Source organism: Artemia franciscana, chromosome 12 (assembly GCF_032884065.1).
Source record: "Artemia franciscana chromosome 12, ASM3288406v1, whole genome shotgun sequence".
Lineage (NCBI taxonomy): Eukaryota > Metazoa > Arthropoda > Branchiopoda > Anostraca > Artemiidae > Artemia > Artemia franciscana.
Window position 1 is genome coordinate 14,388,754 of NC_088874.1, and position 23,852 is coordinate 14,412,605.

Genomic DNA, 23,852 nt, shown 5'->3' on the forward strand with positions numbered 1-23,852 from the left:
CGGCAGAGTAGTCGTCGATTGCTGCAAGAAGGCTCATTCAAACTGAAATTCAAAGTCCTATTGGGCTATTTAATCGAAATGTAGTCAAGCGACAGCAAAGTGTCGATTTCAATAGTTTTGTTTGGCCATTTGCAAAACGTTAATTCCCAACGGATTCTTAACTAGCCTCTCAATTTCAAAGGCAATACTGGCACACGGTTTCACATCCGTTCCTTAACACTCTTATAAATTCGGTCCAAAAAATGAACCGTTTTGATAAGCCTATTATCCAGTAAACAAACAGGTATTTACAGCATTGCATAGTTGCATATCAGCTACTAGAACGAATATCTATGGTTGCGTTCCGGGTAAGAAGGATATCCGAAGTCTAAAGAGGTAGATTGTGTGCTCAAACTGTAGTACTTTGTCCCTCTGGGTGGGGGTTCAAGTCCTGGCATCGTCGATTATTTTGTTTGGAACAAGAGTCAATGGTGTGACTCTGTAAGCTAGGTCCGAATCAGCCCAGCTCCAAATTGGTAACTGGAGAAAACCTGGGAAGTTAAACAGGAAGGGTGTGTGAAAGCTCAAGCTAGCCCTCAGCCCTACTGCACTTCCAGGCTGAAGGGAAAAGAAATAGCAATCAGCACCCCCAGTAGGGATTCTAATGTCTATTGATGTATCCTTTGCCCTTTTTCTTTTTTCTACCTTTTCTTTAAAAAATGCTTTTTTAGACCCATATTTCTAAGATTTCCACAGCATTTACTTAAGAAGATATAGAGCAGGAGTTTAACCCCCAACACCCCTTCATTTGGAGCCATATATTTGGCAAGAATAACAAATGGATGATGAGAGAGGCGACAGTGTCGCTCTTATATTGGATGATTCTGTTTTATTTTTAAAAGAAGATACTCCTAAAATGAGCCCCTTTCTCGAAGGGTTCTTACACAAAAGTTAAACTTTAGTGTAAAAAGCGGGTGTTTACTGAGGGTACAGCCCCAGAGCAAACGTTACAATGATTTAATAACGAACAAAACCTAAAATATTTATTTTTTAATCAAAGTAAAGAGAAACGTTATATATGTACCGTATGTGAAACAAGACAAGATCCTTTATTGACAAATCACATAATAAATAATTTTCTAACTGGTTGACAGGGAGCAGGACTCGATGTGTCAGGCATTAATAGAGGTAAGTAAATGCCGAAAAAAAAAAAAACAGCAAAGAAAAAAAACATACAAGGTAGGATATAACAGAGGAGGCCACCCCAGTGCGAGGGCACCACAACAAAATTCATACTAATATATTACTCCTCAATCCCAACATCCAGACAAAGAACTAATTTTGAAATGTTTTTTCAAAGAAAATAGGCTCTTGAAACTTTGGGACATTTCTACTAAATTGAGTTTATTTACAATATGAGGAATCTGGTATCTGATTGAGAATCTAGCTCTTTCTAATTTAATTGGGGGGTGGCGATACTTCTTGGAGCAAGGACAGGAGAAATGGAAATTGCAATTATGCTCGAATCATGCAAATGATTTGTTGAAGATTGGATATCATAAAATCACGTTGCTGTATCCAAGTCTTTCAGTTGTTTGAGATTAAGTATATTGAGAAAAATATGTTTGGGTTTCCAACAGATCTTTAAGCCTCACAGGGCGATGAACAAAAGTACCCAGAATTCCAATTGCCTTATTTTGAATTATCTGAAGAGATTGCAGATGGATCATAAATGCGTTAAGATAAGATAAGAGCAATAATTAAGAAATGATTCAATTAGAGAATGGTATAAAATTTTAAAGATGGAAAAAGGAACCACATGCTTCAATCTAAGAAGACAACCTAAGTAATGGGCAAGTTTCAATTTCAAATAATCAAAATGCTTACGGAAAGATAAAAGCTCATCGAAAATAATCCCAAGGTAACAAAATGAATTTACTCTTTTTATCATACTTTAATTTACAGTCTTCTATGGTAATTTTATTTACCGCCCACTGTGACCACCCAAAAATCATGAATTCAGTTTTAGGAAGTTTCAGTTCGGAGCAAGGTAGTTATATGCAAACCATTTACTCAAAGATTTCATTGCTGTCACCTTTTTCTCAACCAAAAAAGATGGGATTTTAGCTGTTACTATCACCGCCGTATCATCTAAAAAATTACGGCTAAGCTATTATCTTGGGATAAACACCTCGGAAGGTCATTTATATAAATCAAAAACAGTAATGGCCCCAATACTGATCCCTCGGGGATTCCAATATCATCAATAACAATATGGCTTGACAAGTGCCAATTTATTTCTACCTGAATTTTTCGACCATGCAGGTAAGATTTTATTAGGTCTAGGCCTTTACCTCTAATACCTGTGTTATTAATTTTCTCCATCAAAATTTCATGGTTTAGCAAATCAAATGCCTTTTTTATATCATGGAAAAGAGTAGACACATGATTATCGTCGTTTAGTGAATCCGTAATCTCTAAAATTAGCACAGCAATAGATTGTTCACTGGAATGACCCGACCTGAATCCAGACTGATTTTTAGTAAATAGATTCCTTTTATCAAGATACGAAACAATCGTTTTTTGAATAATGTTTTCTAGAACATTAGATATTAGGGAAAGAATTGCCTATTTCTGTTCTTTCACAAGCAAGTTCTTTCAGAATATTTGTGGAGAGCCTATATAGACTTAGGGAATTACCACCCTTTAGATTCGTAATTACTTTCTGGAATTTACCGAAAGTAACACGGGCCAGGAACATACTAGAATTTTCTGATGGCGGTAGATATTCTTTATACAAATAAAATGGAGATTTAGGGGATTCCAGTTCAATAATAGTACTAATACGAGAAAAAGAATTACAAAAATAATCCGCAACAACATCCTTCCCCTTCAGTTTAACACCATTTTCATTCATGATCTCTTCAGGATGCAATGTCTTAGTATTGTTTCCAATTTTATCCTTGATTAATTTCCATGTAGTCCGAGGTGAATCAGATTTTTTAAAAGAATTTTCATAATAGATTTGTTCACTTGTTCTAAGAATTTTAACCAGCAATTTTTAATAATTTTTGAATCGCTGTGCATTGTGAACTGACGGGTATTTCATTTTTATCGTATACAGTCGATTTTTTTACTTATCCAAGGTTGTTTGGGTAAGGTTCTTTTCCGGTATGTAGTTTTAAATGGGCAATGAAAGTCCAGTTTATCATTCAGAATTCGGTAAGTTCATTAATATTTACTTGTGAGAAATTTCTCTTCTTCATAGGATTTTCTTTATTGGCTATCTTTTGCGCTTTGAATTAGACATTAAAATACAATGATTAGATATATCTTCCATGACCAAGAATGTAGCCTCACATGGATGAGGTGCAAAAATGTTATCAATCAGAGAAAAAGAAGAATTTGTTATTTGTGTCGGAATAGAACATATTGGGCCCACACCATGAGAAATGTTACATTTTAAATACTGAATGATATGTCGGTCAATTCCTTGCTGACTTGATAAGAAGCATCCCATTAAGTCAATATTGAAATCCCTAAGGATAAAAAATGACACTCGAAGATTTGATATCACACTTAACATAATTCCGAATTTTTCAATAAGGTCTGCCATGCTAGATGAGGGAGGACGATAAATTACAGCAATTGAAAATTTATCATTATTTGGTAAAAAACATTCAACAATACAGCTTTCAAAAATCATCTCAATATTCAAATACAAAAATTCTTCTTTCATCCGTGCTGGGATGTAATTTTTAACTAGTATTGCTAGACCACCATGTTTTTTTTCGAGTTCTGCTTACATGAAAAAATTGGAAATAACTAATATTAATTTTATTTGCCGAATTTTCATCTAAGAATGTGTCACAAACTCCAAAAATATCCCTAACCGATTAAAACAAAGATTTTTCAGTTGCGCCTATCCGTATGTCTTTTCTTAGTTTTCCCCATTTAAGTTGATAGAACAAATTAGCAAACACCAGTCGAGGAGACAATCACATTAATAGCAATCAGTTTATTACGTCACAAAAGGTGTATAATTCACTTATATTTCAACGGGCTCGCATGAAAATGATTCTATTCGGTTGAGAGCATTGAATGAACTGAGGGGGTATCCCATTCGTGAATTCCCTGAATCTTCGTTACGCTAAAGTTTGAATTTTCTCCCTAATTTTTCAAGAACAAATCGAAGAGAAAATCAATTTTATAAAAATTTACATTTCCCTCGATGCCTTAAGAATACACAGAAATTTTTGAGGGCGGACCCATATATACACGCCTATCACAGCTGAAGAAAACAACAGCTCAGGATAACCACAATCAGAAAAAAATAAAAAAGAAGAAGTTACCACAGGATTTTTCTTAATGGACATGTCTAACTTTGGACCTGGTTGTCCACCCAAGACAGCTACTACAAGTGTGTCATCAGACATCCATAAAACCAAATATGGATCTGCAGCGGATGCCATTTTCACAGTTGAACCCAACGATTCAAGACTTAATATATAAACAAGTTCTGAGCCTTCTAAGAGCCGAACGCCTTTACTTGTCACTTGAGCTACATACTGACGCCCACCAAGGTTACAGGCATATATTGTGCTTGAACCCAGATCAAAGCCGCTATCTTCTCGAACATCATTAATTTCTTCACCGGTTTCAAGAACCTAAAAATATTGATATATATCAAAGTCAGATTTTATCTTACCTATATTCATCTGTTTCAAGTAGTCAATATTTTGAAGAACATATTTATCTATTTTATACTAGCTTAAATATAGCATTATTCAGATTATTTGTTAGTTATGGATACATGCAGCCTCTTCCAAAAGTCACTTGTGATGGTTTATCCATCACTTTTTGTTAGTTTATTTGTTTGATACTCTCAGAAAGGGTCATACTGTTTTAGTTTTGTGTCTTGTTTTAAGGTTTAGTTATTTTTTTTTTTATTGATTTCATTCTCCACTTAGGCAGATAAAGCGTAGGTCTTGACCGAAATATTCGCATAATTTTCAGACTTTTCCACTGACTGTTTATTGTCCTCGTTTTCTCCCTTTCTTCGCGATTTTATGTTTTATTTTGATATTCTCTCCCAACGAATCATAGTTCATTAGCGTCTAGTTTAAAAAGAAGTTTATCAATTTTGGCGGAGAGCCAGGACGTGTCCTAATTCGCTTTGTTGTTTTTTTTTCTTTTATTTTTTGTCTGAATATCATTTTATGCTGGGCAAACCGTTAAATGCTGGCCAATACCTCTGTTAAAGATTCTGGACTTTGGCAATTTGGATAACAAAAAATGTGCTAGTTTTGGCCTTATCTTTTGGTTTTCGCCTGCTGTGGCAAATGCTGTCATATTTTGGTGTCCAGTGGCAGGATACGTTCGCTGAATTTATAGTGGTGTTGAAAAGTGGATCTGGCGTAGCGACAAGCATCTGCTATTCCCGCAAGTGATCCCATCCAAAGAGCTCCTGGGGTAATGGATTATGGATTAATCCACAGCTCCAAAGTCTTACTGTTTTAGTATTCTAGCTTTCCATTTTGGCTTTTGAGAAAGCCTGAACTTCCTAATGTATTTTCGTGAAATCCACATATTAAAAAAAAGGAATATCTATATCAGATATTGAGAAAGGGTTGAAATATGTAGTTTAGTTCATTGTTGCATCCGGATTTCGGAGCCCTCCCCTGTTTCTTTTCCTATTACCATTACCTTCTCGACTGCAAAGATTGTACGGCGCAGTGAAATACCAAATTTATATTTTTTTTCTTTTCCACGGTTCGTCGAATTGACCAAGAAGGGAGGGTTTGTTTTAGATCAGTGGTTTCCAAACCTTATTTTACCATGACGGCCTTAAAAATGTTTGATTATATGGTTCTTCCCTTCCATTTTATAAAATAATACAAACACGAAAGTTTTTAGTACTAAAACGTTTATTAAAACAAACTCTTACAAAAAAATAACAATCTCATATTATCGTTCTTTAATGACATGGATGCGCTGGTCTATAATTAGCACAAAGTTTGTCAAATCCCGGTATCAATAATGAGACGACTGCACAAAGCACAACTAGACGAATATAATACTTTGGTTTCATTTCTGTTGATGCAGAAGATCCTGTTTGGTATAAATAAGATTTTGCGAGCAGAATCTATACTTTTAAAGCCTTATTTGACAAATTTCTATATTCAATCTTAATACATATGCAAAATTGAATATGGCATATTCTTAAAATTTTGTTTGGAAGAATAATCACAAGCTAAATCATGCAAGTTTCCTTTATCATTATTTCTTAACTCAAATGCGTCATCTTCTTCATCAATAAATTGATTCTGTGCCCACGCATATTTGTAAAATCATGATCATATAAAAGCATCCAAGTGTTCAACAAATAGATTTTTGTTTGTTATGCTATCTTAAGGTAGACAAAATTTAAAAGTGGAAAAATGTCATTCTTTTTTCCAAATTTGCCTCCCATAACTCCTTTCCTCATGAATGCTTCACTTTATCTTTTTGAATCAATAAATGCATTTGTGGCCCTCATATCAATTTATTCAAAAACTTAATTTTCCTAAAATATCCACCAAACAGGTCAGGTACATAATTAAATTACAATCCCTAAAATATTGGCGTCATCATTTTAAATTTCTTCAATAAAAACTACAATTTCCACCTTTAGTTCACGTATTTATTCTCTGAATCACTTTGGTATGGCACACCCAGCGTTCTTTACAATAGCACAAAAAGGACGTTTAAGTAACTACCATATCGTCACATAGCTTTGTATACAATCTAACTTCTAATAAAAATTTTTTGTGTAGTTTATAGGTTTTATTAATTTTGCAAAAATGTCTAAGCTCTTCACCCATATTTTTTGACACGAAAGCTGCTCTGTTTAGCATACGCTGTGTTCAAAGCAGAGCCGTTCCCACGGGGAGGATACCGGGGCAATTGCCCTGGGTGCTCACTTTTTCCAATTTATAACTTTGATTCGGCCTTTTTTATTTATATTTGAGCGGGAGGGGGGACACTTTAATTAATTTTCCTCCTGGCACAACCAACCCAGGAACGGCTCTGGTCCAAAGAACATTGGGTTTTTTCATTTTAATTACCTAAGATTGACTTCGCACTGTTTGTACAAAGCCAAATGCAATTTCTCCACAATATGCCATTCTCATTAAAAAAAAATTGTCAATTATATTACAAAATTCAATGGATGGGTTTGCAAAAAATATACCTTCAGCAATATTACTCTCTTCAACACATCAAAGATATGCAATTAAATACGCGGTTTTAGTTAGATTAGTTCCTTCTTCTGCTTGTAAGGCGAATTTTGTAGTGCGTTTCTGACAAACTAATTGATCACAAAGATTGTCTCTAATAGTTGCCTAAATGGTCGTTCCTGAACAGAGTATTCAGCAGCATCTATAAAACCTTGCAAGTTTTAACTTGAGATGACGAACCGAGCTTTTGTTCAGTCTGGGCCTCTAAAGCTCACCAATCTCAAAAGGGCTAAGATATTTTGTGTGACAGCTTAGTTTTAATTTTCATTTGATTTATTGCCAACATTGGTTAATATTCGCACCTCCCTTTAGACTACTCCGTGCCTCTCTTAGAAGGTGTGCCTCCCAGTTCGGAAACACTGGTTAAATAGTCGACAAAATTCTGTTAAAAGTTTTCCAGTACTTGTGGTAATAAAGGAAGGCAGGATTTTCGTGGGTTTCGGCAGGTCTGTCAAAGAATTTTTTGGTTAAAAAGAAAATTATTTTTGTGACCTAAATTAGGTGAAAAAGTATACCTGAGAATCCTATCGAGCCTTTGAGACAGGCTAGGTCAAGTTCACCGGGTCAAACTCATACGAGGTTACCAGATACTATAAGCGACAGAGTATCGGTAGTCACAATTATAAGGACTAAAGTAGACCCTCTTCAATCTAGATAGTAAGTTCAGTCAAGTCTCCCAAAGGGTGCAAGTGAAACTAACAGTATAGTGGAGTGTTCCAGTAGACCCAGTAAGGAGGGGGGGGGGGGAATAAAAGAATTTGAAGCTTTTGTCAAGACTTTTTGGGGATGGAAGACAGTAAGGCAAGAACAGAGGAGGCGGAAAGGAAGCAATTGGTAGAAGTACTGCCAGGAATTACATATAGTGTTCAAGTCTTGAGTAACAGGAATCCGAATCCACTGGATGCAGCGCGGGTTGATCATCTTATGACAGCACTGGACGCCCTGATGATAAGCTTGGCGGTAGAACCAACAGCAAATCGGGAGTAGCCTGCGGCAAAATAACCCATAATTGGGCTTAAGCTAATGAAACTGATATAAAGTGACAACAGAAATGCGTTGAGTCCGAATGGAATGGGCCGCAAATGCTTCCAAAGTGGAAGAAAAGAAGAAAAAGAACAAAATATTTTTGAAGGAACCTAGCAATCAACTTCACGGATAGCTCAACCAGACCTCACTTACAGGACAGGTAGATAACCTGGCGTCAACAAAAAGCCATCCATTCTTTCTATTCCATTCCATCCTATTCTTTCTTTCTCTTTTACGGAATATTTTGCCAGAGTACTTTTTGCTGGGGTTACTTATGAAAATCCACAATTAGAGAAAGAACTTTAACCATGGTGAGGCAGTCTAGCCGTGAAGGCGTCAGTCTTTAGTTTGGAGTCTTTAACAGGGTCAAACTAGAGTGGCACCTCCTTGGCGATAGTAATCACATCAATCCTATCTCTTTTCACGTGCATTACGGACTTGGAAAAAGGAAATCAAGAGCCAATGCTTAAGGGGAAGGAGATGAAATGGTTTTTCCATTTTATTATAACACCCACTCGAGTGGTTCATTAGCATCCTGTTTCAAAAATGTCATTTATGTATTTTAGCGGACACTCACGACAAGTGCTATTTCGTTTTGTATAAATCCACTTTTTATGAGGATACCCAAAAACAGTGGACTGACTTCGAACTTGTGTTTAGATTTCCTGCAGCTGAGGCAAAAGTTGCCTCATATTGCTGAGTTAATTAAAACAAAATAAAATGAAAACCAGATGAAGGTAATCAGAATTAGTTCTTAACCAAGAGCTTAAAAAGTTAAACAACGGTAGAAAAATATCTGGCTAATTCTATCTCGAAAAGGCATTTGAAAACTGGTCTTTTCAACATGGGAATCCTTGTAGGAAATGAAAGCCATTTTAACAAGAGCTAAGAGCTAATATGGCACTTGTGACGAGGTTGGAAGAGCCAAGAGCTCATATGGTATGAGCAGTAGCAAAATTCTAAGAATCAATAGATTGCTTTAAAAGTAAAATCAGAGGCTTAATGCCGGTCGGGATTTAAAATAAGAACTCTGAGTCATTAAGATCCGGTCACCCACTCGTAAGTTAAAAATACCTCAATTTTTCTGATGATTCCTCTCCCTTCGACCCCCAAGATGGTCAAATCGGGGAAAACGACTTTATCAAGTCAATTTGTGCAACTCCCTGATACACCTACCAATTTTCATCGTCCAAGCACGTCCAGAAGCACAAAACTCAACAAAGCACTGAGCCCCACCACCAAACTCCACCAAAGAGAGCGGATCCAGTCACGTATCTAGGACTTACGATTATTTTTGCCACCAAGTTTCATCCTGATTCCTCCACTCTAAGCGTTTTCCAAGATTTTAGGTCCCCCCAAACTCCCCCTAATTTCATTGGATCCGGTCAAGATTTAAAATAAAAGTTCTGAGAAAAGATATTCTTCCAAAAATCAAATTTCATTAAGATCCGATCACTCCTTCGTAAGTTAAACATATTTCATTTTTTTCCATTTTTTCAAAATTAACTCTCCCCCCCCCCACTCCCCCGAATAGAGCGGATCCGTTCCGGTTATATCAATCACGTATCTAGGACTTGTACTTATTTTTCCCACCAAGTTTCATCCCGATCTCAACTCTAAGCGTTTTCCGAGATTTCAGGTTCCCTCTCAATTCCCCAAATGTCACCGGATCCAGTTGGGATTCAAATAAGAGCTCTGAGACACGATATTCTTCCAAACCTCAAATTTCATCAAGATCCGATCACTCCTTCGTAAGTTAAAAATACCTCATTTTTTTTAATTTTCAGAATTAACGCCCCAACTCCCCCAAACAGAGCAGATCCGTTCTGGTTATGTCAATCAGGACTTCTGTTTATTTTCCCCACCAAGTTTCATCCCGATCCCTCCATTCTAAGCGTTTTCCAAAATTTTAAGTCCACCTCCAACTCCCCTCAATGTCACCGGATCTGGTTGGGATTTAAAATAAAAGCTCTGAGACAAGATATCCTTCCAAACATCCAATTTCATTAAGATCCCATCACTTGTTCATAAGTTAAAAATACTTCATTTTTTCTATTTTTTGCAAATTAACTGTGAAACGTCAATAAATTGTAATTTAATTTAATGTCATTGTAAATGTAATTTACTTGAAGTGCTAATCACTAATTTGACCACAACAATACAAACGTTTGAAATTCCGAGGATCTTTCCGTAGGTGTGCTCCTTCTGTTTTATTACTCAGGCTAGGTTTGTAGAAGTATGAAGCTAGGATATGTAAAAGAACCAAAATATAACATCCCATAGAAAGTGCATACTTGGGAGCAACATTCCTGAACTGATACCATTCCTGAATGTCTTTTAATTTTATTTTAATACAAGTTTGCAAGGGTATGTAATAAGAAATTTAATGAAATTGAAGAGAATAAAGGGTGTGATGGTGATGACGAATTTTGCATCCACTATATTGAACACGACATGAATCGATCTTCGAAATGGCTTGAAATCAAAGGAGGTGAAGTAGCTCCATATTTCATCAAAAGTTTTATGTTTAGATAGTTACCAAGAGAGAGTTATGTAAGGTTCGGATGGGTATTTTGGATGGTTGTGGGAGCGTAAATATTAGGTGCCTAAAAATTAGAATTTACAAAGATTTTGCATTGAGTGTGGTTGATTGATTATAACAGCGGCTATTAAACACTTTTGGCGACTTAAAATAGGTGTGGTTAGGGTTTATTTTAGTTGCTTAGGGATGCAAGGGGAAAAGATGCAGGACTATGCATTGTATTACAGCCTTTAACTTCTGGGAAGTATGGACGAGTTAAATTATTTTATTTCATTTTATATGTCTGCTCAGAAAAAACAAAAATTCAACAATTTTCTCCCCAAATAAATTCCTTATTTCCTATACGTGTTTCTAGTCAAAAGACTTGACGGAATCTTAAGCTCTTACCTTAAGGGATATATACACCTTGAAAATAAAAATACTAGTGTCCCCGTTCCCCAAATCCATTAAACAAAATGAGTCTTAGGTTCTTTATATACCAACCTGAATACATACATACCAAGACAAATAACTATTGCATATTTTTTCCAACAAATATTGAACGAGTTATAATCAAAACCAGCAACGTATTTTCTTCCTAACTTGTCCCTATTGCTTGCATTATGGATTAAAACGACTTGGCAATCAAACCAGTCAAATAGCTAAAATACCAGGGATAGAGACATAAAGTTCATTTAAATCTGCTTTTTTTTTAATTTCTTGTAAATGCAGCCAATTCATGCTTTCTTTTTGATCCAGCAAATAGTAAATCTCGACTGTAATAAAATAAAAAATAAACAAGACATTTTCCAGGTATTAAACTAAACGTAATATATGAAACATGTATACCCAACAGTACCAGCATTTAAAAAACCTCTGAACCTCTCCTGTCGGACTTGTTTCAACAGCTTTTTCTTCCAAAATATCTTTTGGTTTTAGATTCTAAGAGTGGAAAACAAACTTACCATAGTGTTTTCAGCCCGTGATATAAACAGATGTGAATGGAGTGGATGCCGTCCTGGTTCCAGTGGGCCGGCTCCATAAACCGTCCATATTGCTCTGACTTCAGTTACTTCAAATGTTGTAATAATCTAAAAATTAATGTCGTTTACTAACAAAGGATAACCACAACAGAATGAATAGAAATATAAATGTCTGCTTTTTTCAGAACTCTTTGCAGGAAACGGTTTTGAGCATTAAAACAACTTTTTCGACTTCGTGATTTTAAATGCAATGTAGAATTTGTTTTGATTTATTTGTTGTTGTTTTTTTGCTAGTTGAATTTTTTGCATAGTTTTTTCATTTTATCTATTTTTTTTTTAGCCGGAAAGACTCAATATCTGTAACAACACGAAACCAGACTTGATGCTGAAAGAGAAAGTAAAAAAAGAAGGCGTGTCGAGGAACTACCAGAGAAGCGCGAAACCAGGCCTGCGGCTGATAGATGTAGTAAAAACCGAAGGTATGTCGAGGAGCCACGAGAGCAACGCGAAACCAGACTTGATGCTGACAGAGAAAGTAAAAAAGAAGACGTCTCGAGGAACTACCAGAGCTGACAGAGATAGTAAAAAAAGAAGGCATGTCGCTGCATTATAAAAGCAATGCGTGTATTATCGAGTGGCATTTAAGTACTGCCCTTCTGATGATTATAGCTTGAGTCAAGATATTCAAATCGGGACTATGTCTGAAATTTGTCCTTATTGCAAGGCCTTGAAATTTAATGGTGAAACAATGGGAAAAGTTAAGCTTCCTCAACTGGCTGCACCACCAGAGCCATTGGAAACTTTGCTTACTGGGTATACCTCTAAATCGGAGCATATTTTTTTTATCAAACATCAGGAAATAAAACTCATGTTTCCAAATGACGTCGTTTGGGGCCCAAATCGAAGATCAATGTCATTTTATGCCTACTCTCAAAGTAAAAGCGCAAATTTATCATAGAGCAGGTTCCCTTCTACAATTTTCAGGTAAGCATCACAAGTTTTTACAATTGTACTTCATCAGTGATAGTAATGCTGAATTGAATGCACGTTGCGAAATTTCTCCCGACGTTGAATGGACTATCGTTTCCCAGTTGCAACATTTTTTCCACGAAAATAATAATTTAGTGCGTCAGTTCAAAACAGCAATCGATTTGATGCCTACTGATATGCAATTAACGAAGTGGCAATCGTCATGTTAGGCGATCAGTTCTTACCTCGAGCTATTGTTTTTTCAAGGGTGGAACACTCGGTTGACAAGAATTTCTGAAACTCATCGATGCAACGATGCCCTACAATATCCTATCATTTTTGGGGATGGAGCCGAAGGCTATCATTTTAATATTAAATTGATAAATCCAGCTACTAACAAAGAAATGGATAAGAAATGCAGCGCAATGAACTATTATGCCTACAGACTAATGATTCGTCAGGATGAAGAGAATTATATTTAAAATACTGTCAATTGTTTCGCCAATACACCGTTGATATGAATGCAAAGATTGAATCAGAACGTTTGCTATTCATTCGTCTGAATCAGACCAAACTCCGGTCTGAATACATTCATTTGCGAGATGCAGTTGTAAATGACGGTAATACCACTAACATTGGAAGAGTAACGATTTTACCTTCGTTATAATCCTGGCAGTCCGCGTCATATGCATGAGTATGCTCAAGATGCCAATGCGCATGTTCGTCTCTATGGTCGTCCAGATTTATTTATTACATTTACATGTAATCCATATTGGGACGACAAATATATACATACATATATATATATATATATATATATATATATATATATATATATATATATATATATATATATATATATATATATATATATATATATACATATATTTATTTATAATATATATATATATATATATATATATATATATATATACATATATTTATTTATAATATATATATATATATATATATATATATATATATATATATATATATATATATATATATATAAAAACATATATATATAAAATAAGTTGTTTGTGTGTCTGTCGACTGACGTCATTATAAGGATTGAGCTGTATGTCATTACAGACCGGGACACCGAGACACAAATGACGACCGGGACACATCATATACCAATTCAAAGACGAATGTATTCAAGCCGTAGTAGCTGAGTTGGTAAAGCGTTATGTTCCAGGTCCGAGAGGTTCCAGGTTCGAGCCTTGGCTTTAGCATTAATGCAAAAGAAGAAAAAAAACTAAAAAAGGTAAAAACTACAAAAAAAACTAAAAAGAAAATACTAAAAAACTAAAAAAGCTAAAAAAATAATAAAAAGGTGAAAAACTAAAAACTAAAAAAGAAAAAAAACTAAAAAAAAACTAAAAAAAGGTAAAAACTACAAAAAAAACTAATAAGAAAAAAAAAACAAAAACTAATAAAAAAAACTAAAAAAACGAAAAACTGAAAAAGAAAAAAAACTAAAAAAAGGAAAAAAACTGAAAAATCAAGAAGAAAAAGAAAACTAAAAACCGGGACACAGGTAATATAAATGACGACCGGGACACTCTAAGAGGAATTACAGACTGGGACACTGGGACACAAATAATGACCGGGAGATATAAATGACGACCGGGACACCGGGACACGGGGAATATAAATGATGACTGGGACGCTCAAAGAGAAATTACAGACTGGGACACTAGGACACAAATGACGACCGGGATACTGGGAATATAAATGACGACCGGGACACACGGACTAAACTACAAGGGAGGTGCCGGGGGCACAGGGGGATATATAAATGACGACGGGGACACAGGGAATGTTCGATTAGCAATCACCATCAACAAAGCTCAAGGGCAATCATTAGAATAATCAGGTATAGATTTGAATACGGATTGTTTTTCCCATGGACAATTTTATGTTACATGTTCAAGAGTCGGTAAACCTGACAATCTATTTATATGCACAGACAATGGGACATCAAAGAATGTTGTATATTCGCAAGTTTTACGTAGTTAAAAACATATATATATATATATATATATATATATATATATATATATATATATATATATATATATATATATTTCTATATTCACAGGTGGGACACAGGGACACAACTACAATGGCGCGTAACGACTTACGCGCACGGGGGGGGGGGCGCGAAGCGCCCCCACCAACCAGGTGTTGGTACACTACCAACAGCTAGTATAACAAGAATTAGAGCGTGTCAAAAATTAAAATGAAGAGCAAAGACACATGCGGTTAGAAGATAAACGAAAACGAAATCTAGAATGTGTCAAAAAATGAAAATGAAGAGCAAAGACACACGCGGTTAGAAGATAAATGAAAACGAGAATTAGAGCGTTTCAAAATGAAGAGCAGACAAACACGGTAAGAAGACATCCAACACCAAGCATGTCAAAAATGAAAATGAAGAGCAAAGACATACACGGTTAGAAGACATGCACTACCAAGCATGTGAGCAAGTCAAAAGTGAAAATGAAGAGCAAGGACACACGCGGTTAGCAGATATGCGTAACCCATCATGTGAGCGAGTCAATGAAAATCAACTAGGACAGAGAGAATCAAAACGTGTCAAAATTGAAAACGATAGGAATGATGACTGTGTTTGAGATTTTGACAAGGATCAAGGATAAGGTCATCAATGCCTACCATATTTTTGGAAATTACAAGCCTGGACTAGATAAATCGTCGGAAGAAAAGAAGTTTTTGTCCCACCACCTGAGCAATTAAAAGAAACAAAGGTTCTGCAATATGTCTTTTATAATGACAAAAGATAAGCCGAGGCAAAGGAAGAAGTTTTTTTTCCCACCCCTGAACAAATAAAAGAAACAAAAGTCCGACGATATGTCTTTCATAATGAAAAAAGACAAGCCGAGGCAAGAGTTAAAGGTAAAAAAGCAGAATTTTAAAAGACACTACTTCTACTTTAAGGTCCATTTGGACGTCATGACATCAAGAAAAGGCTCAAATTGTCGACGTTTAGAAGACAAGAGTAAAATTTGGGCAATTGAGGAGGTAACAAGTTAAGAAAATAGTTCCTACTTTTACAAAGTGGAAAAATTTAGGGAAGACTGTTTAGCGTAGATGGTAGAACCTGTTAGCCTGACCAGAAATAGAATTGACCCCAAAGACGAAATATTGAAAGCACTGTCGCTTTTGGATCCTGAAATTGTCGTTGGTGGAGAGCACGACAGCATTGTGTCTGCCTAGTCGGTTTTCCCACTTGCTCAGGGAAACCAAATTTCAACAAGAGAGGGCCCAAAGCGATCTTGACGAACTTAGGAACTCCATTTTGACGAAAAAGAATCTGTTATTCGCGTAACCACTGCAGAAGCAAATCCGTCAGTTTTCTGTTCTGCCTAAAAGAAAAAGTAAGAGTGCCAAGGGGGAAGAAAAGTACAAGGATTTTTGTGATTTTATTATGATTTTATGTGGCCTGTCTATTCTTCGGCAGCTGTTGAAAGACACTTTACGCTACTTGCTAATATCAAAACCAAATTACAGAATGGTCTTCTATTGCAAACAACTAGTCGCTAATCAATGTGAAGCAACTGACTTGGCGTTCTGGAGCATCGCTGGAATCCTGGATTATACATTTTGAAATACGCAAGAAATACTCCAATTGATAAAAAGCTAGGAAAGGAAGAGACAATGCTGAGTATTATGCTGACCATACCTTTCAAGAAGTATTATCGTTAGAAGATCAGCCTTAAGCTCCCACAAGTAATTTTCCAGTGTTTACACTTTTTTTTATGATTTTTGTGCTCGTATTCTTTTTTGTTTTCACTACGTTTTACGTTAACTGGCCAATTTGAAAGAAGATTCCAAAGCGTCTTTTGGTTAATATCCCAAGTGATAAGAAAAATAAGCTTGAGTTTCTGGGATTAAAAGATAGATATTATGAACATATTTTAGACGAAATATGGACATAATTTGGCTAAAAATGACATATTTTTGGATGCTCAGGGGACATATTCATGACCCAAAAAGTTGGTAACCCTGAATATACACCCAGCATTTCTTCTTTTTTATGCTTGTTGTCTCATTATTCAACTATTTGGCAAGTTTAACCCCCCCCCCCACTTAACCCTCTTCTATATTTTTCTAAAGACTCATGGAGAGTTAGGAAATTTGAGCATAAATTTGCCGTTTTGAGGCTTCAGAAAACCTAACAGTTATATTAATTACACCTTCCAGATATCAATAATAAGAATAGATTATCAGAAAAACATAATGCAAGAAAAGTTAATTAAAAAAAAAAGAAAGAAAAGATGAAATAAAAAACGGACTTAATAGTTCTATAACTGTAGTTTCATGGCTTTATAAGTGATTTTTCTTAGTTAGAAAAACATTTAATAAATAAATATACCATAATTTGTTTAAAATATAATACACTATAACATGAAGCCGTCCTGGTTAAGTGGCTGGCACACTGGTTTGAGAATTCTTTTTCCAAGGGGCATGGGTTCGATCCCTGGCATAGCCAGTTATTTGGTTTGGGACAGGGGTCAGTGGCATGACTCTGTAAGCTCAGCAAGAGTCTATCCTTCTTTAAATGGGTACCTGGAGAAATCTGAGGAAGGTAAGCAGGAAGGGTGTGCGAAAGCACAGGATAGCTGGCCCCAGCCCCCCATTGCACCTCCTAGCTGAAGGGCCACGAAACAGAGATCAGCACCGCCGGTTTGGAACTTGCGGGTCTAGTCCCGTCATACTATTATTGTGTAGTCTTTGCGTCAGCAAAATACATTCTATTTTCTATAATACCAGATTCAGTAAAGGTTCTTTTTGCAGTCCCTTTAAATAATCTTTTCAAAGTTAAAATTCAATAAGGTCCCATATATACGAGCACTGAAAATATAGCTACTAAATGCAGCTAAAATTCGACTCCCTTTGCAATAATTTGGATTCTTTCAAATTAACTTCACAGATATATCGAATATCTTTCTTCTATTTGTGATGACTGCCACAAATATGAAAGAAATTAAAGAATACCTGAGGTCGGACTGTTCTCTGAAGAACACATAAAGCACCATTTTTTCCATACCCAGAAGTAGTAACAATCTCCATATCTGGATCTATACTGCATTCAAATTCTTGAGAACGCAGGAATGGCTGACCAACGGCTACATTACCACAAGGTCCGATATTAAGCAGACTATCACATACTTCAAATTGGTAGTGAACGATGGCTTGTGTCGCAGCCACTTCAGAGCCATATAATGCAATATCAATTGGACTTTGATCGACTTCCATCCAGCCTCCTTAAACCAAATACCAGAATTAAAAAACAGTTCTCACTAGACATCTATATTACTTGGTTATTTCATGACTTACAATTATGTGCATTTTATTAAGGTTTTAGGAAGTTGTTAGTTATTCTTAAATGACAAACTTTTTTTTTTGTCTGCGGTGAGACTTTATTCTGTTTCCTCTCATTAAACCTATAGATCAGAGAAATGATCTCGAGTGTATTTGTTTGTAAAAAGAAAGGTTTTCTAAATAAAATTAAATTAAAAACAAATTTTTTCAACTGAGAAGAAAGAGCAAGAATAAAACTTAAAACGAAGATAAATTATTAGGTATATGAGGGGGTTCACCCCCTCGTCAATCCCTCTTCTTTACGGTAAAGTTCGAATTTTGTTCCAATTCTTTGGAACAAATGACAATTTTTGGAACAATTTTTAATGTTGCTCCTTGCTTCCAGTTGAAAAACTTGTTTTCTTTTATTTAATTTCATATCGCTTTTTGAAATAAATGCTGGAAAATCCGACATTCCCTTCATGGAAAGTTCCCTTCCCCCATATAAAATTCCTCCATGGAAAAATCCTCACACGTAACCTTCTCCCCCTGAACCCCCCCCCCCCCCCCCACCAAAAAATCCCCCCTCTGAAAACGTCTGTGTACTTCCATGATGTACTTTTGTACTGTGTACTTTTATGACTTTTACAGGATGGTTGTCCTTTTTTCAAAAACAAGGCAAATATTCCCAGGTTCGTAACTTTTGATGGGAAAGACTAAACTTGACGAAACATATATTTCAAGTCAGTATAAAAATCCAATTCCTTTGATCTATCTATTGGTATCAAAATTTCTTTTTTTAGAGTTTCGGTTACTATTGAGCCAGGTCGCTCCTTACAGTTCGTTACCACGAACTGTTTGATATGTGAGTGAATGAAAATCCTTCCGCAATAGCTTGAATTCTTAACACCTCTGGCTTATATAAAGCTCAGCATTCATATTTTCATTTTGCTTTTCTTTTTTTTACATGGCTTTCAAAAGCCTATCAATTCAAATAAAAGCTTCCAAATAAAATTAAAACTTTGCATTGAAATACAATTTCAGGTTTTCAGCAACAAAAAATTTATTACAGTTGTTTGGGTATATTTATTTTTGGTAAAAAAAAATTAAAGTGGTAATAACGAGTTTGCGGTCTACTGAAGGCGAAAATTTACAAAGAAAATCCAAATTCTAGGTCAAAGTTTTCAACAATTTGCAGAAAGCCAATAATAAATTATGTTTGCATTGTTTTCGCATTAAAAGACAGATAACTTTGACCAAGCCTAGAAAGCAAAAAGCAGAGAAAAACTCGGAAAGACGGTTCTGCGATTGTCTTTACATTGATACCTAAATGTTACTTGACATGGGGTTCCTGCTGAAGCGGGTTAAACGTAATACTGATACTTTCAGCCTCTAGGCAGCCCAGTATCGTACCAAGTTTGAGAAGTCGGCCGGTCGAAATGTCAGCTGATTACAGTACACATCTATTGCCACTCTACCATCAGACAGGACCTTCCTTAGAAATGTTTCCAAGCATATTCAAAGCCAGCGAAGTCACGGCCGTATGAATGGGGGAGGAAGGGAGGGGGGATGACAACCCCCCTCCCGAAATTTTTGTCTGACATAAAAACGTAATAAAATTAATATAAAACAATTTTGTTGGACATTACTCCTAATACTTTTACTATGCACCCTGTTTGCTTCCATGCTTGAGCAAATTATATTCCAACAAATTATTTAGTGCCTGATGGAAAAATATTGCAACTTTTTACTATTAGTGCTAATTATAGGTAATATCCTAATGACTGTACTGTATCCTAATGTCTCCAAGACTAACTCGTTCGTTAACTTAATAGCATTTTAAACTTAAGTTGCCAACTAACCAGCTTTCAATTACTTCCAATTAATTTTTGGATAAACGGACTTAAAGGAACTCTAAAAAATGATTTAACGGATGATGACAATGTTTATTGACACACAATGTACGAAAGAAATACCTTTAAATAAAATGTTTTGTGATTCAGTAAGTATCATAAAACCCAAAGGCTAGTATAAAAATACGCATTCTAAGGTACTCTGATAAAAAAAAGAATCTATGACAATAATTTGATAGCACAGGAGGATATGCGGACTGGGACTGTTAAAAAATGTGTAAAAATATGTGTTATTTCTTACACATTCTTAAACTGCCGACAAGTCAAACAGTTTTATAAGCCAAATTTGTACAACAATTTCTCCCCTATTCTAACACCACGAGTTAAATAGAATGTGTAGGCATGACTTAACCTGCACGAAGGTAACAAGTTTAATTTTGAAACAATAAGGGCACTTTTCGATCATTATTTTCATTCATGCATATATTTCCCATGCATACAATCAAGTATTTCTTTTTTCCTTCTTTTTTGCTAAAAAACTAAAATATGTAAAAATACTGAAATGTTTCACGCTGATTTCCAAAATACAATCGAAATGTTCCCATCAATTCAAGTTTTTGCGTAATTATTTTGAATTATCTTTTATGAAGCAGTTTAGAATTTGGACTTTATTTTGAGAGAAATCTACCACAAACCGATATTCCCTCAATGGTTAGGGGTTAGTGCTTGGGGTTGACCCGGACATTTTTTTTTTCTTTAAAAACAAAATTTCGATAACTAGCAGACATATCTCACCGTTTCAAAAACCCCAATGTGTGTCCAAATATTTTGCATCTACAAGAATTTTTTCCAACTTTTATCTCCACAGCTTTTTCCAGAAACGGTTTAAAAACAAAACACAATCATCCTAAACAACCCCACAGTGCGGGGCTGTTTCGGACATGGCACGGATTGCTTCTGACACTTTGTAATATAGCTATAAAACTTTCAATTATTATTAGACATCTTAATCCAAAAATTTCTTTTTAGTGAATGTTAAGCTTGGAAAAATCAAAGTTGAAGCCAAGAGCTTTCGCAGCTCTCTTTGTACAACCTGTCAAAACTGGGCACAGAAGCTTCAAGACAATATCGTCTTTTGAAACTGAAGCTTGGTCAATGGGATTAGGAAAAGTGAGATTCGTCCCATTTTTATTAGAAACATCACCTCCACGTCATAATCACCAATTTCTGCTACTGGTTCAATATAAAAACGTTTCCAGCAGCTAGGATATTTACATTAAACAGATCATCAGGTTCCGTTTCTTCGGGACGTAGAGATTAATCAGAACTATCATGCATGAATAGATATTCTTTTAATTTATCATCACTATCTTCACCATGGTCAGCAATCCTCCGCAATCTTGCTTTCTCTGGAAGGGTGGCGACAATTTTCTTCGGAGATCTCCTTCTATTTTCTACTATTCGCTCTAGTTCTTCTATTTCCTGTGTTTCTGTAAGTATGCTTGTTTTTCTTCTCTGTTTTACTCCTCTACCCTGGTTAGTTGTAGGTGGCACATGGGGAGCTGGTCTTAGTTGCTCAGGAGATACGGAAAAGACTACAAAAGGCTCTTGAGTTTCGTCAGTACCTCGGTCTGCCTCACGTGGATCTGGCATAGGAAGTTGAGAATGGCTGCCCAGCTCACAATATTATTCATGCTGAACTTCTCGAGGTATGGAACATGGCTGAGCTCTGCTGCCTTATATATAGAAATACGTTGGTCTGGATGGTTTCAACCATCCATTAAAGCGGCTTCCCAACGCTGTTTGAATGGTCTATAGACCGAAACAGCCAAAGCTTGCAAGCGATACGAGCAGTGAGGATGGAAGGTAAGTAACATTATCGCATTTTCTTTGCGGTAGTTAACTACTTAGATGTCCAGGTGACTGTCATGATTGTCTAGTAACAGTAAGTTTTTGGTTTCTTTTTTTAATGTTGACGAACAAAATGTTCGTCTCCAAGAAAATGTCAATCCAACCACTTGGATGAGCTGGTCCCAAAGCACCCGGGCTCATCTTTTATCGTCTATGGTTGAAAATTAACCATTGGAAAGACAAAACCGGAGGCATGTGGTTACCATTCGCAGACACACACAAAAAAAAAAAACAATCATTACATTTTGACCGCGTTCTACTGATTTCGTTTAGGCCAGTTGCTTCTAGCCTTTCTTGGCAAGCACTCTAAGGAGGTGGTAATACAGTTGGGACACCTGTTCCATCGGTGTTCCAAATACATTGCGGAGCAATTTGGTATTCAGCATAGACTGAGGCAAGGTTATCGAAGAACCTCCCTGGTCGTTGAAACCACTTGCTCCAGCTTGACTTGTTGCCCCGGAGGATCTGATAAAAACTCCCTCTTCCACTTGAGGAATGCAGCCGTCCAGTCTATCGAAGCTAGTGCCTTGATTTCCCAGGATGAAAAAGGAAAAGAGCATGAAGAGCATGGAAAGAACATAAAAAAAGGTATCGAGTGGTATGTCCACGTTATTCGTAGGTCAGAAGTGTGGACTGGCTCATATTTACATCAAAAGCAAAGCCGTAGCCTATATCGTTGGGCTAAACACAGATGCATGTATCGAATGCTATAAATGGCCTTTGTGTCTATCTTTGCGCTGGTATCCACTCTCCTGGGTGAATTTAACAAATTAGCGTTGTTTTGGACACTTTCAAAACTTCGTCCGAACCAATCCAACTATGGCGTCCGTATCAACCCTACAAAGACCATTTAAAAAAATGGCTTCTAGAAAAAAAAATAGTTCAGGTAAGTCCAATTTGTGACTAGCTGTAGCTAGCGACATGATAAGTCAAAGCACATGCAAACGTTCAACTATGTACACAAGTAAACAACACAGCTACACAGCCTGGCGCATGTCAGTTGAAATAAAAATAATACCTTATAAAGTGGTTCACAGGGAATATCTTTGAAACACGGGTTAGAAAACTTTTAAAACTTTTGCACAAAGTCGGCCACTCTTCAATACTTGATCTTGATTTTTGGCATAATTTTTCGTGTAAAACTCGATTTTATAATTGGAGTGTCCGAAACAACCCTTGTCCAAAACAACCCTGAGCTCCCCTACTGTTTATTTCTAATTGAAAACACATTTTTCTTTCTTTTTTTTGCTAAATAACTGTTCAAGCAAAAGGAAAAATTCTATCAATATTTTTCGTCAAAACCTTGGAACAAAAAAAAAATATTGCCCAAATAATGGACGGTGAAAAATTTTCAATTTATTCACATTAGAAACAAAATTTACAAAACTCAAGTGTTAAATTACTTGAATAATCAGTTATTTGTTCAAAATACTAGAACATTTTCAAGAAGTTACGCCAAAAGTACTATGAAATTTTCTCAAGTCAAGAGCTGTCCTTTTGTTTGCATCCCAATCTAACTAAAACGTGTTCTTAGATACGCTCTGGAACTGTTGCAGCAAATCTAATAGGAATAAGCATCTAAAAAACACAAAATAGTACCGTCAGAGCCAGTTCTCTGTTTCTTGTTTAAGGGCTGAGTGACAGGGTTGCGTTTTGCCGATGCGGTTTCTTTGTATCTCAAAAGTAAAGAGTTGCCAAGTCTAGATCCCAAGAATATGTGGTTTTCTTCACAAACTGTAACCTATAAATAAAACAAAAACTAACTAAATACAAAATAGTACAATCAAGATTTTAAACTTAACAAGAAAGATTTGGGTGAGCTGCACAGTCTACAAGGGAATAATGCAAAGATAAGACTTCCCTTTCCAAAAGATGCAATTTGTACTTGGCAATATCACTCCGTGACAAAAAAAAAACTATCACGGAGGAAAACAAAGACTATTTAACTTCTCTAGGTGAGATCAGGGTTTAAGATACTTCATTAAGAAGCCGGTGATCCAAGCAG

The 23,852-nt window shown here is 35.9% G+C and overlaps 1 protein-coding gene across 1 annotated transcript in view; it reads right to left on the reverse strand.

Moving 5' to 3' along the window:
- LOC136033722 (cleavage and polyadenylation specificity factor subunit 1-like) overlaps positions 1–23,852 on the reverse strand; it is a 97,205-nt gene that overhangs the window by 44,621 nt on the left and 28,732 nt on the right. Inside the window, exons 7-10 of the mRNA XM_065714613.1 lie at positions 23,447–23,588; positions 17,778–18,046; positions 11,769–11,894; positions 4,332–4,646 (exon numbers count right to left, since the gene is read on the reverse strand). Coding sequence (XP_065570685.1) covers positions 4,332–4,646; positions 11,769–11,894; positions 17,778–18,046; positions 23,447–23,588 — 852 coding nt within the window. The remainder of the gene's footprint in view (positions 1–4,331; positions 4,647–11,768; positions 11,895–17,777; positions 18,047–23,446; positions 23,589–23,852) is intronic.